The sequence below is a fragment of the Marmota monax genome, unplaced genomic scaffold, assembly GCF_021218885.2.
Source record: "Marmota monax isolate L192 unplaced genomic scaffold, Marmota_monax_Labrador192_F-V1.1 WCK01_AAM20220418_F8-fsc00028, whole genome shotgun sequence".
Classification (NCBI taxonomy): domain Eukaryota; kingdom Metazoa; phylum Chordata; class Mammalia; order Rodentia; family Sciuridae; genus Marmota; species Marmota monax.
In genome coordinates, this window is record NW_026694779.1 from 16,385,726 (window position 1) to 16,406,721 (window position 20,996).

Consider the following 20,996-nt stretch of genomic DNA (forward strand, 5'->3'; position numbering starts at 1 on the left):
CCCAAACAGCCCCACCTGTGTGACAGAGATGTTCTCGCCCAGTTTACACGTGAAAATCTGAGGCTGGGGGGAGACTGAGTGAAGTCCCCAAGGTTGCCTGTCAGGGACTGAGGATCTGGAATGATCATTTTGCTTCTTCTGACTTAAACTCTCTTATTTTCTCATATCCAAGAAAACGTGAACACTCAGGAACATGATAACATGAACACATTTTATTTTTTTTTTCATATTTATTTTTTTAATTTTCGGCAGACACAACATCTTTGTTTGTATGTGGTGCTGAGGATCGAACCCGGGCCGCACGCATGCCAGGCGAGCGCGCTACCGCTTGAGCCATATCCCCAGCCCATGAACACATTTTAAATGCTATTAAAAAGCAACACCAAGATGTCTCTTAGCACTGATTTGATTCAGTTACCAAAGTCCTGAACATCAGTAGCAGTAGTGATTTCCTACACTCTAAGTTCCTTAGCTGCTTTCAGAAAACAAAGGCAATTATATATATATATATATATATCTTGTAGACTTTGCTTTTTTTTTTGCTTTTCAATTTTTTTGAAAGTTGGCAATCTGAGTAGAGTGGATTTAATGTGTTGAAACAGTCCGACTGTCAGGTTTATAGACTGTTGTATTGGGCACGATCATCTTAGAATTCTGTCTACCACACCATGAAACTAATCAAAATACAGTCCACCCTACCCCCATCGTCCTATCCGTGGATTCAACTAACCACAGATAGAAAACACATTTTAAAATTTTATCTGTTGTGAACATGTATGAACATTTTTAGTGTTATTATCTTCTAAACAATACAGTATAACAACTATTTATGTAATGCATTGCATTAATGTAAAAATATAAAGCCTTTTTATTTTTATTTTTATTTTATTTTGTTCCATTTTGAGTACTGGGTATTGAAACCAGAGGAGCTTTTTACAACTGAGCCATATCACCAGTCCTTTTATTTTATTTATTTTTTGAGACAAGGTCTTACAGGTTGCTTATGGCCTCACTGAGTTGCTGAGGCTGGCCTTGAACTTGTGATCCTCCTGCCTCAGCCTCCCAAGTTGCTGGGATTACAGGTGTGTGCCACCATGCTCAGTTTTATTGTTTTGAGTATTATAAGTGATCTACAAATGATCTAAAGCCTATAGGAGTATGTGTAAATACTATGCTCTTTTAAATACAAAAATTTCAGCAGCTTTCAATTTAAATATGGCCGGGGGGGGGGTGTCCAGAAAATAATTAGATGCTGAGAGATGATTGTACTTTTATTTCATGTACTTGACATAAGAGATCCACTAAGCCCGGCACAGTGGTGCACACTGTAATCCCGGTGATACAGGAGGCTGAGGCAGGAGGATTGCAAGGGTACCCATCCTGGGCAACTTAGCAAGACCCTGTCTCAAAAAATAAAAAGGACTGGGGATGTGGCTTGGTGGCTTGAAGCACACTCCTCCCTGGTTAAAATCTCCAGTAGCAAAAAAGAAAGAAAAGGAAAAATATATTTATTGTAGTATTTGGCCCCTTAACTGAAAAGAGGCTATTAACGTTAGGATGTAAACGACATACTGGGGAGCTGGAGCGAACAGAGTGGCTTATCACTTGGTTAAGATGGCACAGCAGTTCGGTCATTCCGCCGTGGGTGAAGAGAAGGGGGGACAAAGAGAGAAAAAAGCCAACCCAGGGCTCGTGCTGTGCAGGGTTTCCCTCCCGAGTTGCCACTCTGATCTCCTGCGGCGACGCACCGCGGAGCAGAGACAGCTGGGGACCCGCCTGCGGAGGCGCGGGGACGGTGACCCCGAATTCTGAAACCCGCCCTTGCGGGCTGGACCCGGAGCGGGCGGGCGGCGGAGGAGGCCGCGGCCACCCCCTGCGCCCCGCGGCCGGCCCTGCGCCCGGCCGTGCCCGAAGCCCCGCGCGGAGCCAATGGGAGCGCAGGGCCCCGCGCACCGCCCGCCCAGCTCCCCGCCCGCCGCGCGCCAGCCGCAGAGCCCATCGCGCCGACGCGGCTGTCACCTCGGCGTCACTGCGGCCCGGCGCGCGCTGGGCAGGCAGGAGCGGCGGCCGCGAGCATGGACGTGAGCATCGCCCCGCTGCGCGCCTGGGACGACTTCTTCCCGGGCTCCGACCGCTTCGCGCGCCCGGACTTCAGGGACATCTCGAAATGGAACAACCGTGTGGTCAGCAACCTGCTCTACTACCAGACCAACTACCTGGTGGTGGCCGCCCTGATGGTCTCCGTCGTGGGGTGAGTGGCCGGGCGGGCGGGCGGGGCAGCACGGGGCTGCGGACACTGCCCTGCCCTCGCTGCAGGCCTCCGGAGGGCTGGGGGGCCAGGCCAGGGCAGGACAGTCCACAGCTGCCAGGGGACACCGCCCTCAGCACCGGGTGTGCCTTCCCGGCCAGTCCGGAGGGCCTGGGGTCCTGGCTCAGGTCTGTCCACAGCTGCGAGCGGACACCGCCCTCAGCCACCGGGTGCGCCCTCCCTGCGGGTCAGCGGAGAGGCTGGAGGCCAGGCGAGGCATTTCCGAGCAGACACTGGCTCTCTGGAGGCCCTGCCACCTGCCGGGGCCTGGGCTCCTTCCCCGGAGGGCTGGGCCTGGGGCCCGGGAGCTGGTAGGGCACCGCTGCCCACCGGGGGCAGGGAAATTTCTTCTCCCCCTGTGCTGGGATCAAGCTCTAGCTGAGGAGATATTTGTACAGGTTTTTAAAAATAAGAAGAAAGTGGTGTAACCTTGTCCTGGGGCTGCCTGGGCGCCACCCAGAGAGGACACACCCAGAGTGTGTCCTAAAGGGGCATCCCGCCGGTTTGTCCCCTAAGCCTGCCAGACTCTAGGGCAAGGCTGACCCGGGAGCAGAGGGTGCCTGTCTCCTAGGGCACACGCCCCCGTGGGGGCAGCTCTGGGAGCAGGCAGGCCCCTGTCAGTTTCTCCCTGCCTGCCTGGCCACCTTTCCTGGGGTCTCAGCGTATCTGATGTTGAAAAACTGCCCTGGTTTAATTAAGGTGGCGCACACACGGGTACACACACACACACACGCACACACACACGTGGTTTCTTTAGAAACCACACTGCCTTGCAGTTCGCCCTCTAAAAAATGCTTCTCCCACCTTTGCCAGATGGGAGACAGTGTTCTCCATGTGATCATCTCCTACACATCTTTAAAGAAAAAGCCATCCCAAGACTTAAACTGCAAGGACTCACTTGCCCTTAAACAAGTGTCTGACATCTCTACTTCTACAGCTCTGCTTTGGAAGGAAAGTGAGCAATTCGCACTTGGAGGGTGTGGGAAAGGGTGAGCAGGATGGGGTGTTAAGTTGGCGCCGCGCTGTGAGTTGGCTACGTCCCTGCACCAGGCCCCACACCAAGCTGGAGCACAGCAAGATGAATCAGACTTGAATCCTGTCCCAGGGACACATGGCATTTTCTGAGAAGCTCAAGGACCAAAGGCACAGCACAGAGGAGGGGAGAGTTCCGTGTCCCGGTGTGGCTCGGAGTGGTCACCCCGCAGAAGCAGAAGGCCTACGGGTGGGAGCCCAGCGGTCTGTGGGCTCCTCCCTGGGGATGGCTTGAGGTGGACCTCCCCCCAGCTCTGTGCTTCTTTTCTGAAACTCATTTAAAAGAAAAAAAAAAAAGTAGAAAGTAAGTTTTGCATTTGCGTCCTTTTCCTTGGTAAAGAAGACAGGGCGTCTTATCTGGTGATCTAGTTATGTGGGTGTTTTCTTCAGGCAACTCCAAGAACAGAGACAAGGCAAAGTCTGACACACATCAATCAAATGTACAAAAACAAAGAGCATTTTTCTTATCTTTTTTTTTTTTTTTCCAAAAAGTCATGCTGACCAAACCAGACGCAAGCTCAGGCAGCCTTGCAGCTTTGACTCACTGCGAAGGCCAGGGCCAGCCCCTTGACTAAATATAGCTCCCTCCTTGTGGTGCCTTAGGGCACTGGCGCCTCCAGTTTGGGGGTGTTGGCTCTTCCGTTTCCAAGTAGAAGATGTTAATTGCTAGTGACATTTTCAAAGGAAAAAGTGAAAAGTACCCATTGCAGTTTTTATTATTCTTATTTTTTAAAATTTACAATAGATTTAGGGCAGTCATAGTAAAAAGTTCTTTTAAAAATTGAGTGTGTGTAAAATGGTAAATGCCCTTCACAACCTAACAAAAGTTTTGGTATATAACCTTTAACTGTTTTCTAGCACCTAAAAATACGTACTCTATAGTCCTCCCCCATCATTCTTTTCTTTCGATACAATCAAAAACAACAAAAATAAACATGTATGGAGGGCTCTGCCTGTTGATTACTCAATCATCTGCATCATGTGAGAGGACCTAATAAGTAAAGGATCACTACTCTAAAACCTGAGGCTCAGAGAAGTTAAATGAGTTACTCAAAGTCGCAGACCCAGGCATGTGCTCTTAACTACCGTGACATCTCTCTCTCACAGTCATGAGTTTTGGCATGCTAGTTGCTCAAAGCTGGAGGAAACCCAATACCTTCAGGGCCAGGTTGGTCAGCTGATTCTGGGCCTTTCACATGCTGGAGAGAACTCTCCTGTTCTGCAGGGCAGCAGATGGGCGGGTCAGAGCTGCTGGAGGCTGTTAGCCTAGCTCCTGAACTCGCCCTTGATAGTTCCCGTGACCCAGTTGTTGCCCAAGGCCAGGACTGTTTGGAGGTGCTCACCTGGAGGAACCTCGGGAGCAGCATTGGAGGCCTGTAGCCTGGGTGACTCTCTGATGTTGGAAAGGAGGTCAGGAGAGGATGGAGGAGGCCACTGGTCAGGATCACAGGAAGGGAGAGGCAGCCCCAGGACTCGACCCAGAAACACCGGGAGGACTCTGCTCCCCGGTGAAGATTCAGAGGGCTCAGGAGGGGACAGATCAGGGTGTGAGGTCCTTATTGGGCGGGGCTTGGTGAGCCTGGTCTTCCTCCTAAGAGGGAGGCTGGGCAGGCACCTGAGCCACAGCGGCGCAGCGGACTGTGTGTGTGAGAGGAATCGCAGCCCAGCCTGTTAGCGCCTAGCCCTCCTGGAAGTTCTCACCTCTTCTGCTCCCTGAGAAGTCAGGTAGTGGTTGGAAACCAGACTGAGTTCAAGTCCCAGCTGCAGGACGCCAGCTATGCAGCCTCGTGCTGAGCCGAGCCTCTGACGTGGCTGATGGTGCTGCCGCAGCTGGCCCACTCTGAGGACCAGCCAAGTGCATGCAGGCCATACTCTCAGAGCAGGGCCAGCTGCCCTGGAGAGTCTGCTCCAGTCCAGTCTGGAGCAGGACTCTGCTCCGGAAAATGTTTTCCCCTATGGTTGTCTCTGTTGGCGTTACCAACTGAGGGGGCTGAGAAATGCAGGTGTGCCTTCTATTTACTCATTTATTTTGGTACCAGGGATTGAACCCAGGAGCACTTAACCACAGAGCCACACCCCCAGCCCTTTTTAGATTTTATTTTGAGACCGGGTCTTGCTAAGTTGCTTAGAGACTCACTAAGTTGCTGAGGACGGCTTTGAACTTGTGATCCTCCAGCCTCAGCCTCGGGAGGCACTGGGATTACAGGTGTGTGCTCCTGTGCCCTGCTCCAGACAGCATTCTTATAGCCTAGACTCCATCCACCCCAAGCCCTGCCTCAGCTTCTGCACGCACCTGCAGACTGCGGCCTCCTCTGGGTCACCCCTCAGAGGCCACACCCCTTTCTCCCTCCCACCAGTGTCATGGGGCCCCAACCTGTGCTTAGAGCTTCCTGTTACCCCACGGGGTTTCAAGTGTCTCTCTGCTCTGGACTCTGGACTCTTCGGAGGCCAGGCCGCAGGCTTTGGTGGTGACAGCTTTTCCTTTGCTTTGTGTTTTATGGTTGTGATTGTGGTTCTCTGCATCCTGAGGCTGCCGTGTTGCACATACCAACGTGGTGAGTGCAGACAGGGTGTGGAGGCCAGACCTCCGCAGGGCCATGGGGCAGCTCACAGGAGCATGCCAACACATAGCTGAGGCAGCATGCTCCCATACGGATGGCCACTGGGTCATTGCCCGGGCACTGTGCTACGTACATACGCATGGGTCAGCGTGATGGCAGCTGTGTCAAAATTAACTTAAGGAGATTATGTCAGACTGCACTGCTCTGTTTTAAGATCCTGGTGAGGTACTCTGCGGTCAGGCTTCTCCACCTCAGCACTGTGGACATTTTGCACCGTGTAGACTTGTGAGGGTCCGTGCCGTGCAGTGGGGTGCTTAGCTGCCTCCCTGACCTCTGCCCGCTGTCTCCCAGCCACACACCCTCCAGTCACCACAGTGGAGGTGCTTGCAGATGCTGCCGGTGATTGAGAACCACCTGAAAAATCGGGCGATTCCTGCCGTCCACTGAACACTAGTTTCTTCGTAACAAACTACAAAAGCAGCTCATAATTTTCTCGTAGGGGAGGGGTGAGTGGCCTGAAGCTTTACCCAGCTCCGACCTGTCATGTCCTCTCCCTTCCCTTAGTCTGCCTGAGGTCTCTCCTGGTTCTGCAGGCTCTGTCTGTTTGTTTTCTGACGGAATGCTGGCCTTGACTGCTCTGGAGTTCTGCTGCTCTAAAACAGGGATGGAAGGAAAGACTTCATCAAGACCAAATACATTAGGGCGTAGTGAGCAAGGGTAGCCCCGGCCCTGCTGCTGATGTCCCTGTGTGACATCCCAGGCTGCAAGCCCCTCTCCTGCCCATGCCTCGGGGGCTCCCTGAGGCAGGGGAGTGGGGGGATGTGTGCCCTTTGGTGTGTCTGTTGCCACTTCAAGCTATGTTCCTTATACAACTTCCTTCCTGTCGGGGGCTGCAGGCCTCAGTGCAGAAGGGACTGAGTGACTTACAAGAAACAGCCGGAGTAACAAGCTAGCCAGTGCTGTTTTGCTGAAAGCAGCCTCAGCTCCTTCCAGTGACGAAGGAGAATGTGACGACTTCTGCGTCCTGGGCATGGGACGTCTCGGCACCAACATGCTACGTTCACACTGTGCACAGCAGTCCGAGCCGCTGCCTCTTTTTGTAAAGTGAAAAATCAAGGCGACAGTTAATTGTACTTGCAGCGTAAGAGACGAGCATGTGACGCGCTGCGGGAGCTTCTGTGTGCTTGGTCGAAAGCCAAAAGATTTTAACTGGAAAATCCTATCCAGAGCGGGCCGAGGACCAGCAGCAGCCTGACCTGTCAGCTTGTCAGAAATGAAGACTCTCTGACCCTACAGCAGACCTCTTGGGTCAGACCCCACCTTTTAAGATGATTCATGGGCACGTTAAAATTTCAGAAGCACTGATCTGGATGAAAAGAAAGACTGGCAGAACTTAAAGACACACACCGTACGTCCAGGTGAACCTTCAGAGATTCTGAACGCGTACTTCCGGCCATCGATCGGCTGGTCTCCTCCCCTAACTGCCCACACTGTTGAGATACATGCCTCCAAGTTCAGGAGGAGAGCCATCGGCCCTCCTAAGAAGTATAAAGGCTCGAGCTCAGGTGGCTAAAGGTGCTAACAGTAGCTGGGTTCATTGCTAGGAGGTGAGATGATTTTTCATTTAAACCATATTGCCCATTTTCTGAAGCTGTTGATGAGCTAAATCTAACAGAATACCCGACCCTTAACATCCGCACCGTCCTGCCCACCTCACTCTCAAAAATCCCTCTCTGCCACCGGAAGAGAGGTGCAGCTGTATAATCACTGACCACACACAGGAATTGCACCGAGTAAGTGCTTCCGCTGCTCCTCCCGCAGACAGGGCACACCTATCCTCGGGGCCACCTCGGGTCTCCCCTGAGACAGAGCAGTGTCGCTGCCCCGTGAATGAGCCAAAGAAACCGCCACGGGGTGGTCTGGCTGGGCAGGTGGGCAGGAAGGTGGGCTCCACAGCTGCTGCTTTGTCACCCGGGTGGCAAGGGGTTTCTGGAGGGCTCGTCACCCTGAGTTTAAAACCAGGTTACCGCAGTGCTCTTCAACATGAGCATGGCTCTGCAATATGTCGCAGCCGGCAGCTGTGGGTGTCTGGCATTGAGAAGTGCTCCCAGGGTCTGTGCTTTTAAATACTGCCAGGAGGAGGAACCAGGCTCCCAGGTGGCCGGGGAAGAGAAGGACAAGGCAGCTCCGGGGGGGGGGGGGGGGGGGGGGCTCCGGACAGGCCTGCGGGAAGCATTGAATTCTGTCCAGGCTGAAGCCAGAGGCAAGCCCTTTAGATTCACCAGCTGCAACTGCACTTTTACTCTATCACCCTCACGTGTGTTGCTCCCTTCCTTCCTGCATTCATTCAACTTCCCAGACCCTGTGCCAGGAGACCTGGGGGAGAATAAGACTATGATCCCAGCCTCCTTCCTCTAGAGGGGCAGCAAGACAGCACTGGAAACATAAAATGGATTTTCATTCAAATACAGCAAGCACACTGAAATACACCCCCCCCCAACACACACACACCTTTTCCCACCTGACTCACCCCGTGCAATTCCAAATTCCAGAACTCCTGGGTGTTGGGATTAGAGGTGACACTGAATGTGTGGACCTTGGAAAGGGCTATTCAATTTTACTTTTCTCACCCACAGCTGAGATGGCTGCTACTGAGCACCTATCTAGTGCCTGACACAGCACTGAGGCCTGGGAGGGTAGCTAGCAGGGAGAACAGCTCCGCCCAGCCTTCCCCAGCCTCCCTGGTAAAGGCCCTCCCCCTCCCAGCCTCTCTAATTGCACTTGCCCTGTGACAGGAGATGGGTCGGATTCCTTCTGATAGCTCATGCATTTCTTCAGTGCAGGGCTTTAAGAGAGGTCTATTAACACTGGGTCTATTAAAAATTCTTCATCGAATAAGAATTGGATTTCATTAAATCATCTTCTGACACTTTGTAGCTCACTCTTCTTGGCTCCTCCCCACCCCAGCCCTACTCTGGTTGGTAGTGCCTGTTTCCGTTCCGTAGGGAAGGGCTTACGGGTTTTCTAGGTTAAGCGTGCAAATGAACGACACATCGCCGGGATTCCCAAACCCCTCTCTTAGAAGGCAGAAGCTGTGGGTCGACTTCGGGGTACAGAACTCTGAACAGGAATCCAGATCTGAGAGGTCAAGGTCCGGTTCTCGGCCTGTCTACTTCAAACCAAACTGAAGAGAGGCACTATTAGAAATCAAGACTTCCTGTTCGACCAGTGGGTTTCTGTCCTTTGTCACTTATCTTCAAAATGCTCACCCTGACCCCTCCTCTGTCTCTTGCAGTAAGTTGGCTTTCTGTTCAGAGAATGCTTTCAAGGCCTGAGATTGTAGACGAAATCTGCAGGCCAGCTTCCATTCTGCAAACATTACCCAAGTAGGTAGGATTTCTCCATTTCCCTTCCATTAAGCACTGGCTAACGGAGGCACCGGGCAGCAGACGCCCATGTAAAGCAGAAAACCAGAACGTGGTTCCTACTTCTGCTGATCTATTTGCTGCTGTGGGTACAACTTCTTGTCTTAGAGGAAGAGAGGGGACGGCTAGAACTGAGCGTGGGTGCAGGTGGAACAGGAACTCTCATGGGAGGGTGTCACATGAGCATTTGTGGCTCATGAGGCTCATGAGCATTTGTCCAACCCCTGTGTTCTCTGTGGCTCTGTAAGAACTTGCCATGCAGTAATCATTCTCAAGAGCTTTCCTTTGTAAACTTCACTCTGCTGAAAGCATTCTGGGAGAACAGTTTGTAAACAAATAAATGTCTTCCCACACTAGTTCTGAAAAACTCCAGGTCGTGAGTAACGCTGAGCCCAGGCAGTGACAGATACTCTGGAGGGTTCAGCGTACCAGCCTTCCGACTTTGCCTGTGTTCCAAATGTGCTGTGACGAGAAGTTTCAGAAGGACCTTTGCAGCCTGGTAAGGGTCCTGATGCCCACTGCCAGGGCAGGTGTTGGATGTGCCACCTCTTCTGACTCAGATCCAAGTTGTCATTTATTAAAAATAAAACAAGCAGTTAGAGAGATAAGCGCAAAACGAAACTTGGAGGTTATGTCCCATATGAGAGTGCCTTGAGGTGCCAGCTGCTGTGGGCCGTGGGTCACTGGATGTGGGTATTGAATTTGGTGGTGCCACGGTGGACCTAGGGTGCCATTAAATATTTGCACATGTGGAGCACACAATAAATACGCTGGGCCTCCCTCATGCAGCTGTGACTAAAGATCCGGGTTCCTGTCCCACCTGAGCTTCTCTGAAGTCTCCTTTACCCCATGATCCTTGGCCCATTTACTCAAGACTAATTCGCGTCCAGAGCCATATTTATCCTTCACAGTCAGAGGCCCATCTTGCCAAGGTGCTGCCCTGGGAAACCAGGACAAACACAGGAGGCTGTTGAGGTCCATGGAGGGACCAAGAGGCACCTGCAGAGGGATGGGTCTCGGGGCAGGACTCTCCCTGACCCTCAGTGCCCCTTCCTGCCACAGGCCCTGCCCCATCCACTCCCCTGCACTGGTCACCCCTTACATCTGCATGGGAATTCGGGTGATTTCCCCACTGTTGATTCTCACTGTTGCCCTTAATCACAGCTCTGGGAGGGGACAGAGACAGGGGCTCTTTCCCTAGCACTTCTTAGTGCACAATGAGAATAATTGTAGTTTGTCCAAGGTGAACCTCATGTCACCTGACCCATGGCTGGAGAAGCTAGCCGAGTTATTTAAGGGAAATTCTTTTGTGGGGCTACTGGGGGTTGAACCAGGACATTACTCTACCACTGAGCGACACTCCAGCCCTTTTTATTTTTTCATTTTGGAGCAGGGTCTTGCTAAAGGCTGGCCTCGGATGTGAGATCCTCCGGGCTCAGACTCCTGAGTACCTGGACTGCAGGCCTGGGCCCCTGTGCTGGCTCGCTGACCATATGTGATAGTATGCGAATGTGCTGGATTCTGAAGCTTCTTTCTCTGAACACACGCTTACTGGATACCTGCTCTGTGTCAGGCAGGGTGCTAGGTGCTGGGGCCGAATATGTCATGGTGCCTGGCCTTACGGAGCTTCGTGTCTAGGAGGGGCCAGAGACCTCTGTTCAATACACACAAATAAACGTGAAACTGCCGCTCTGGTGAGCACCTGGGGAAGAGGCCTGTGTGCTGTCCCTGTGGAGGACACGGACAGCAGGCTGGCTGTGTGAGACTTGAAGGGGGTTGGAGGGGATGGGGGTGACTCCTGGGCACAGGAAGGTGAGTTCTGGGGAGCGGTGGGCTGAGCACAGCCAGGAGCTGGTGGAGGATGGAGGCTGGCCAGCCTCTATTTAACTAGTGAGTCAGGATTCCCCAGGAACCGCATTGCAAAAGTGGCTTTTGAGGTTGGAGAAGTGCCCTCTGTGCAGAGCTGCTTGTGCTTGGGAAATACGCCCTGGGCAGCTCCTGTCGGCCCTGTGGCCTTGAGGATCGCTGAGCTTTGATTTTCAGCTCTGGGTTGGTGGCCTTGGGCACCGACTCCTTAGTTGCTCGTGTGTAAATGGAGGTGAGTTTTCAAGATGTCTCCAAGCTCTCAAACTGTGACTGGCCCAGATCCCCAGGGCCACCGGTGTGGTAGATAAGGCTAGCTGAATCATGCCAGCAAGTGGAGGGCATGCGTCCACAGCCTCTCCCAGGCCACACCCTCTCCCAGCCACTTTCCCTGGGAGGAATGAGCTGGCCCAGGGACTTCCCAGCATGATCCTCAGCTGCTGACCCCAACTGCAGGGACAGGTGGCCTGGAACAGGGAGGGGGCCCCAGAGCTGACTGCAGGATGGGTCATGCTGTGAACCGCGGTCACAGTTGGCAAGTGGCCCCACCCCGATTCTCTCTCCCTCCTCCCGGGTCCCTTGGAGGATGTTTCTTCACCTCTCTGGGCCTCAGTGTCTTCACCGCACAGTAGGGCTGACTCATCCTTTAAGACCCAGTTAAAAAAAAAAAGAAGTGTGATGGAACCTTGACCACTTCTGCAACCATGAAGGATTCCACCAGAGTTTAAAACTATTGCAGAAAGGAACTCACCAATGATTTATCGGAATTGGGTGATTTATACCCGAGTCTCTTGACTCAATAGAGAACACATTGCAGGCTTGGAATTGCAGGAGGAGGCCCGTGTCCTGCCCTCTCCTCCATGGACTGCCAGTGAGTGAAGCTCCTGACCAAGCGCAGTGGCCGCGTCCTCAGGAAGGATGAGGCCGGGTTTATGGAAACTCCTATCCCTGACGCGCTGGGGGCTGTCTGCACGGGTGTGACCTACAGCACAACTGCAGCTAAAAGCCTCTCACCCAAGAACTGCGCCCCAAATTCCTGTACTGGAAAATGGACTCATGTGGTGTGTGTGCGTGGTGTGGGGTGTCTGAGGTGTGTGTGTGTGTGTGGTGTGTATCTGTGTCTGTATGTGGTGTGTCTGTGTGTGTTGTGTGTGGTGTCTGTATATGTAGTGTTTATGTGTGGTGTGTGTGTATGTATGTGTGTGTTGTGTGTGGTGTGTGTCTGTGTGTGGTGTGTGTGTGTGGTGTGTGGTGTGTCTGTGTCTGTATGTGGTGTGTATGTGTGTGGTGTGTGGTATGTGTGTGGTATGTGAGTCTGTGTCTGTATGTGGTGTGTTGTGAGCTGTGTCTATGTGAGGCTTAGGCTGAAGGATCTATGTGTGTGTGTCTGTGTCTGTGGTGTGTGTGTGTGTGTGTGTCTATGTGTGTGGTGTATGTGTGTGGTGTATATATGTGTCTGCATGTGATGTGTATGTATATGTGTATGTGTGTGTGTGTCTGTATGTGGTATGTGTCTGGTATGTGTGTGGTATGTGTGTGGTGTGTATATGTGTCTGCATGTGATGTGTATGTATATGTGTATGTGTGTGTGTGTCTGTATGTGGTATGTGTGTCTGTATGTGGTATGTGTCTGGTATGTGTGTGGTGTGTCTCTGTGTGTGGTGTGTGTGTCTGTATGTGGTATGTGTGTCTGTATGTGGTATGTGTCTGGTATGTGTGTGGTATGTGTGTGGTGTGTCTCTGTGTGTGGTGTGTCTGTCTACATGTGTGTGTGTGTCTATGTGTATGTGTGTGGTGTGTGTCTGTGTCTGTATGTGGTATGTGTGTGGTATGTGTGTGGTGTGTCTCTGTGTGTGGTGTGTCTGTCTACATGTGTGTGTGTGTCTATGTGTATGTGTGTGGTGTGTGTCTGTGTCTGTATGTGGTATGTGTGTCTGTGTGTGGTGTGTCTCTGTGTGTGGTGTGTCTGTCTACATGTGTGTGTGTGTCTATGTGTATGTGTGTGGTGTGTGTCTGTGTCTGTATGTGGTATGTGTGTGGTGTGTCTCTGTGTGTGGTGTGTGTGTCTACATGTGTGTGTGTCTATGTGTATGTGTGTGGTATGTGTCTGTGGTATGTGTCTGTGTGTGGTGTGTCTCTGTGTGTGGTGTGTCTGTCTACATGTGTGTGTGTGTCTATGTGTATGTGTGTGGTATGTGTCTGTGGTATGTGTGTGTCTGTGTGTGGTGTGTCTCTGTGTGTGGTGTGTGTGTCTACATGTGTGTCTATGTGTATGTGTGTCTGTGTCTGTATGTGGTATGTGTGTGGTGTGTCTCTGTGGTGTGGTGTGTCTACATGTGTGTGTCTACGTGTGTGTGTGATCTTGCTCCAGGAGCGGGTCCCAGGGCGTGGTGCACTGTGCATTTCCCGTCTCAGATGAGGCTGCATGTAATCAGAACGTGGAATAAAATCCAGTGGCTTGGCCAGTTTTTTCCATCTTGGAAACTCAGTTACTTTCTAATCATAGCTTGCGGCTGGGCGCGCGGTGAGCTGACTCCAGCCCACAGGAGGCTCGTTCTGCTCTTCCCCTGAACGCGAGCGACAGGAGCAGGTGGAAAGCCAGTCTGGGATCACATGAGTCAAGTGGGACTTTTCCTGTCCTTTGTCCAACAGACCTTCAGCCTAGATGTCTGCTCTGTATGTACAGAGGGAAAGGGGAGCTTGCTGGGAAGGGTGGCCAGCCTGTCATCACAGTGACCTGGGGGGCTTAGGCTGGGGGATCTCCAGTGTGAGGCCAGCCTCAGCAACTTAGCAAGGTCCTAATTCAATTTAGCGAGACCCCATTAAATAAATAAATAAATAAATAAATAAATAAAGCAAGCAAGCCCTGGGGATGTGGCCCAGTGGTTAAACGCCCTGGATTCAATCCCTAGTACCTCCCCGACCCCAAAAAAGAAAGAAAAAGGAGAATCTTGACATGGGTCTCATGACATCATCCTGAACGGTTGTTTCAGTGAGTATTCTGGAAAGACGCCCGGGAGACGTTGGTGCCCTCCGCCAGGCAGCCCCTGTTTGCAGTTTACACAGAGGCTTTTCCTAAACTTTAACCCCCATTCTCCGATTTGTGTTAACTTGATCTCTGCTTTACAGAACAGCTGAGAAACATTTCTAGGTCGTCGCCAGGTCCAAGTCAAGAGGCTTCTATAAAGGGCTGTGTTTCTCTGTCACTTTTTAAATATCAGGCGAACTGGGAGTAACCCCTTGGCTCCCCTACCCAGGACCCACCGCCGTGTTTTGGTCTCTTTGCTCTCTCCCTCCGTATGTTGCGTGTAGGAGAGGGATGGGTCGGGGAGGCTGCTGGGCCTCTTCTGCTCAGGTTCCGGCCCCTGCTAATGAGGATGTCATTCCCGACGTTTTTCAGGCCTGTTAGGAAATTTTTGTCTTTCTCAAGAAAGACAAAGCAAGGGAGGCGGCAGACAGGGAGCTCGGGGCGTGGGGTGTTGGGCATCCTGGGGGGCCACGTGCTGCAGGCTGGCTCTGAGAGGGTCTGCCGAGGAGCTGGGGCACTGGGTCTGGGTTGCAGAAGGCTCAGCTTCCTGGTGGTGCATGAGCTAAATCCCACCTTGGAGAAACAGACAGGTAGGTGGGGACCATCGTGCCTAGCTGGGTTGCAGGTTGAGGAATGGATGCTTTCTTATTTCTGTGTTTTCTTTAAGTGTTCACTTTATTTCTGATTACAAAGTCGTATACAAATGAGAGCTGTTCCTCCTGTGGACTGACTCCCCTGGATGATAACTCCCTCTCATGGAGAAGAGGGATTGCTGTAGTCTAGTCAGTGTCTTCCCACATTATTAAGGACACCTCAGCTTCTTAGAACTGCTCTGTGTACCGGAACTGGGATGTGGCTCGTGGTGGCACCCTGGCCTGGCCTGTGCCAGGTGCTGGCCTCCACCTCCAACCCTGCAGATGAACAGACGAATCAATCAATCGGTAACAACCACGGCCTCTTCTTGACTCTTGAGTCGGCACTCGAGTGCCCCCTGGACAGGAAGGTCGTAGCCGAGAGGCCACTGAGGCAGCTCGTAGAGAAACGCAGGCAGGTGGCAGTCTGCCCCGGGGCCTCTGCCGCAAGCTAGCCCTAGAGAGGGTGAGGGCTGCGGCCACGTGGGGAACATGTGTTCCCTCTGAGTGTGAAGGTGGAAGGTGCTCCAGCCCGCTCTCGACAGGGAGGAAAGTGGGCCCGGAGCACCTAGATCGTCTTGTTCCAGGAGGAGCCAGGCATGCCAGGTTGTCTGGATGTGTTTTTAATGCATAGATGGGGCTTCAAGTACAAGTTTTAAAAAACACTGTATCGGTGGGACTGGGGCTGTAGCTCAGTGGCAGATCACTTGCCTTGCATGTGTGGGGCACTGGGTTCGAATCCCAGCACCACACAAAAATAAATACATAAAGCTATTGTGTCCATCTACAACTTAAAAAAAAAAAAAAAACCCACTGTATAGGAGAAACAAAAATGTGCCTGCAGAGTGTATCTGGCCCCTGGAGGCCCTAGTGTGGCTGCTAGTCTACATTCAGCCAACGGGGCCCGTCCTGGGAGGACTGGAAGGTGCCCCGAGAGCTGGGAAGCACAGCGCCCTGCATCCTCGGCCCAGGGGGCATGATAGCCAGGCACGCCGCCTCCCAGAGAGGCCTCAGACTACAACTCTGGGCCTCAGGAAGGTGGGGGCCCCTGGCTGGGAGCCTGAGGCGTGAGTGGGAGCCAGAGGCCCGGCAGGGAGCTGGGCGTCATGGGTTCTTATTAGAGAGAAGTACTAACCGTGTCCACTCCACGAGGTGGAAGGCTAAGGTTCTGATTCAGGTAAAGGGCTTGGGCAGTGCTCGGTGAGTACTTCTGCTCTCCACCCCCTCCCCCTCCGCTGCCCCCGGTGCTGGGCCCCTGGCTCACCCCCTGCCCCCGTGTTGCAGGTTCCTGAGCCCCTTCAACATGATCCTGGGAGGACTGGTGGTGGTGCTGGTGTTCACGGTCTTCGTGTGGGCGGCCCACAATAAGGACGTCCTGCGCCGCACGAAGAAGCAGTACCCCACGGCCTTCGTGATGGTGGTCATGGTGGCCAGCTACTTCCTCATCTCCATGTTCGGGGGAGTCATGGTCTTCGTGTTCGGGATCACTTTCCCTCTGCTGCGTAAGTCGGACCGAATTTTCCTTCTTTCTTTTTTTTTAAATTTTTTTGTGGTGCTGGGGATGGAACCCAGGGCCTGGGACCCGCGAGGCAGGCACTCGACCAACTGAGCTCTGTCCCCAACCCCTGAGTGTTCTTTCTCCCACGTCATAAGGAAAACGAGCACCACTGTCCCGTGGGGTCACCTAACCCGTTGGCCCACCCCCTCTGGAGGTTCCTAAAATGGGAGATCAGGGTCCAGTGGCTCCTTCGTGCCCACTAACACGCGTGGACACTTGCTCTTTGGGGACACAACAATGAATCACACTCCCAGGAGCCCTGCTGTAGTCACCATTTTCACTGCTGTGACTTAAAGACCTGACCAGCACAATTGTAGAGGAGGAAGGTTTATTTGGGGCCTCACGGTTTCAGAGGTCTCGGTCCCCAGACAGCAAGCTCCGTTCCTCGGGGCTCGAGGTGAGGCAGGACATTGTGGTGGGAGAGTGTGGCAGAGGGAAGCAGCTCACGTGGTGATCAGGAGGCAGAGAGAGACCCCACTTGCCAGGTACAAATAGGTCCCGAAGCCACACCTCCCAATGCCCACCTCCTCTGGCCACCTTCAGTGGCCACCCAGTTAATGCCCAGTCAGTCACTGATGGGTAAAGGCTCTCACCACCCAGTCGTTTCTCCTCTGAACCTCCTTGCGTTGCCTCAGGCATGAGCTTTTGGGGACACCTCCCATCAGAACCGTGACAAGCCCCGAGTCCTACAGCAGGACCTGGCGCAGCCTCGCGGGGCTCCAGGTGTGTCTGGTACTGCGGTCGGCCGCAGCCTGCCCACCCTTCACATTGGCCTGACGCAGCACTGAACATGCTTGTCCTGAGGAAGTGGATGACTTCCCCTCTTACTGAGATCAGTATTAGTGCCCGAGGGTGGGTGAGTCCACGAGAATACTGGACCCAAGCACTCCGGTTCTGGGGAAGAGCACCCGCCATTTTCTAAACTAGACGCGCATCCCGTACTCGGACTCCACACACTGGCAGCCTGAGGTAGCGGAGGGATAAGAACCCTGTCTCATCAGCAGAAATCTGATGGAAGTTCTAGTGCATGAAGAATGGCAGGAACGTCCCCTGAACTTAAAATAGCATCTTACCTGTGCACCGTGATCGGCTGATCTGGGGTTTGGTGAGGTTAAGCTCAGAGCCTCCACGGATGGATCCTGAACCTTGGAGGACAGAATGAGTAAATTCAGACTTTGTGAAATGTCTTCAGCTTTTCCTTATGTGGTAGAGGCTCGTGTTAGTGGTTCTCTTTGAACCAAGCCCTCACTTTAGCACCCTTCCACATACGAGCCCAAGGCTGTGAGCGAGACCCCGGGGCTGGGATGCTGCTCAGTGGTCAGCGCTTGCCTAGCACGAGCCAGGTTCTGGGTTCCATCCCCAGCACCACAAAAATTAAATAAATATGATCATATGTGGGTAGATTCTGGAGCCCCACCTCATTCTCCATTGGAATCTGGGGTGTGGGGAGTGGGGTTTGTCTGTCTGCAGACTCTGCCGTGCCTGGATGTGCAGGTCACTGGTGCAGGTCACATGACAGCTGCTGGTCAGATGGGCCTTGGCTTAAAATACAGGTTCCCTTAACTTCAGGCTCTGGGTCAGCAGGTCCAGGAGAGAAGCCGACAAATCTGATGATGAATAATTGGCAGGGAGTAGGCAGCTCCTAATGCTCACCAGCCCCAGAAAACTGACCCCAGGAGACACCTGGAGGGTGGCTTGCCCTGTGTGCCTCCCCAAGGGAGCATGTGGTGTCCCTGAGGGAGCAGGAGTCCCTGTCTGGAACACCTCGGCCACGCGGGTTTCTGTTGGGTTGGATTCACGCTGAATGTCGTGGCATTTAAGTAGCATCTGCAAGGAGAGGGTGTCCGGATGAAGGGAGCGGGGTGGCTGCCAGGTGCTGGACCTCGCTACTGAATTCCAGGTTCTGCCGCACACGCAGAGAAGGGAGCTGCAGGGAGTGGGAGCGGCCCTGGGGGCTTGGCCCAGGGAGGGCTGGCTGCAGTGTGGCCGCGCCATGGGGCGTGGAGCGGCAGAGGAGTGGCAGAGGAGGGCTCTGGCTCTGTGCTGACCGTGGGTCCCTTCTTCGCAGTGATGTTCATCCACGCCTCGCTGCGGCTGCGGAACCTCAAGAACAAGGTGGAGAACAAGATGGAGGGGATCGGTCTGAAGAGGACCCCCATGGGCATCGTCCTGGACGCCTTGGAACAGCAGGAGGAGAACATCGGCAAGTTCACCGAGTTCATCAGCAAAGTGAAGGAGTAGCCGGGAGCCAGGCTCCGGGCCGCTGCCCTGGGCCGCAGTCCCCCCGGTCCACGCCCACTTTCCTCAGTGTCTGAGCAGGAGGTGCCCGTCTTACCAGCCAGCTCTGTATGGCAGCATGCTCCACGGGCGTCCTCCTACCAGCCCCGACGGTACCCAGGGAGGCTCTCAGACACCATAGAAAACCACCCTCCTGCTGGCCTCGGGGTTTCCCGAGTGTCTGTGAAAGACACCCGTGGACTCCACAGCCAGCCAGCGCAGCGGAGCGTCCAGACAGCCGGCCGACCCCACCGCGCTAGCCTGTGTCCCCTCCCGCACCCCTCGAGAGCCCCCGGGATGGCCCCGCGTGGGGTGCAAACTAGCTTAGTCTGTATTGTTATTCTTCTGAAATCAGAGGGGATCTCTCTCACCTGGCCACCTGTTGGGCGTGCAGTGAACGCTGGTCAAGCCAGTTCTTTCTACTTTGTTTACGAATATAAAGATAGCTGTTTAGGATATTTTGTTAAAGTTTTGTAAAAATTTTTTGGAAACGCTCGTCCTGTTTCTTTTCACCAGCAGGTGGTTGCTGCAAACTGAATGTCCTCTTCCCTAAGGTGGTTACACTGGGTAGCCCGTGTCCCTCTTGACAGACTTGTTAAAAGACACAATAAAACCGAACTTGGATTCCGTGTGTTGCACATTTTTTTTTAAAGAGAGAGAGGAGAGAGAGAGAGAGAGAGAGAGAAATTTTTAATATCTATTTTTCAGTTTTCGGTGGACACAACATCTTTATTTTATTTTTATGTGGTGCTGAGGATCAAACCCAGCGCCCCGCGCATGCCAGGCAATCGCGTTACCGCTTGAGCCACATCCCCAGCCCTGCACATTTTGTTGTTGTTGTTATAACACACAGAAAAAGGTGCCCGAGATCATGTTTCTTGTAAGTTTCCCATGGTTTCGTTTTCAACTGGAACATTTAGGAAAACACAAGAAATGTGCGTTTTTATCAATTCCCTGGGGGCACAAAGAAGCAGAGGATAACTCCTCTGTTTGAAGTTTGAAAAGCGTCTTCAGACAGCCAGGTGAGAGGCTTCTGAAAGGAGAAATGGTCACTGGTTTCTGCACTCCATAACAATCTGGGATAGCAATCGTGACAACCGTGTGCTTTGACAGACATTAGGGGTAAGAAAGCATGAGTCTGGGTGTCCCTTTACTGTCATGTATTTACAAACAGATCACGAAGGATGTGGGCTTGCTGATGGGACAACTCCATCCGTGAATCGAGCCCTGAGGCTTTCCTACCTTGGAACTGTGCAGACATGGGGGAGGCACTTGCTGGGGAAATTCTCTGCATGTCCTAGAGTGAAGAGCACTGGCATTTTCCTGCTCTGGATTCTTCTTGCAAATTTCTCAGCCATCCCGGAGCATCTGCTTAGACCTGTGATACCACTAGGATCCCAGATGCAGAACACCATGACATGTACATGGTGTCAGTTAGCATCCCATTTTAAAAGCAGGTTAAATTCTTCAACCAGGCTCTTTAGCCTGGGAATGGTCAGCAGAAAAACCATCCCGTGAGCTGCTGTTCCTTTCTTGCCAAACCTGGGTACTGAGGCAGGGAATCGGGAAGCTGGATCATCTTTTCTTGGAGCATCCTCGGGTTACCGGTAGCCCTTCTGAAACCCTGGACCTTGCTGTGGTCAGCAGGCACCGGGGCTCCCAGAACTTTGCCTGTGACATCCAGACTGTTTCTAAGCGTGTTTACAGGGCTGGTCCTCAGAGGTTCGCCTTGGTACAGAATGTGCCGACTACTTAGGAAGCATTATTTTTGCAGCCCTTTCTTAACACTCCTGTTAAGAACAATCCTGTTAAGAACAAAGCTGTGGGCTGTTGTCTATTTTAAGTTACACACTGGACTGGAAACTATTTGAATTCGGCTACTTTTGCGCAAATTATGTTCAAAACAGAGACGCGCCGTGTTTTTTTTTATCCTGGCTCATCCTTCCAAATCACGTGTTGTTTGCCCCCTTTGAAGCTGTCCTCTCCCACCCTGCTCTGCCTGCTGGACATCAGCCGTGACCCCCACAGGGGGAGGAAGGCTGTGCCCAGAGTCTGTCCACCCAGATAAAGAGCCGACTGATTCCCAGCTCAGGTCAGTCCTATTACTATAGAGCCTCAGATTGATTCTACGCACCTAGTGACCAGGATGGACAGGTAAGGGCTCTGGGAATGGGGCTGGAGCAGCCCGGGATGTCCTTGTGGAGATCATCGGAACTGGGCACCGGCTTTGGAGACCGGATGGGGCTTTCATATGTGGGGGCAGAGAAAAGCCTTTTGGGGACCATCCTGTGCAAAGGCCCTGGAGCATACAG

At 52.9% G+C, this 20,996-nt stretch overlaps 1 protein-coding gene across 1 annotated transcript; it reads left to right on the top strand.

Moving 5' to 3' along the window:
* Positions 1 to 1,992: 1,992 nt before the first annotated feature.
* Positions 1,993 to 19,308, top strand: Arl6ip5 (ADP ribosylation factor like GTPase 6 interacting protein 5). The gene is made up of 3 exons (XM_046425508.2): positions 1,993 to 2,251; positions 16,134 to 16,351; positions 18,476 to 19,308. Exons 1-3 carry the CDS (start codon positions 2,076 to 2,078, stop codon positions 18,646 to 18,648), a joined length of 567 nt encoding a protein of 188 aa, XP_046281464.1. The 5' UTR covers positions 1,993 to 2,075; the 3' UTR covers positions 18,649 to 19,308.
* The last annotated feature ends 1,688 nt before the right edge of the window (positions 19,309 to 20,996 follow it).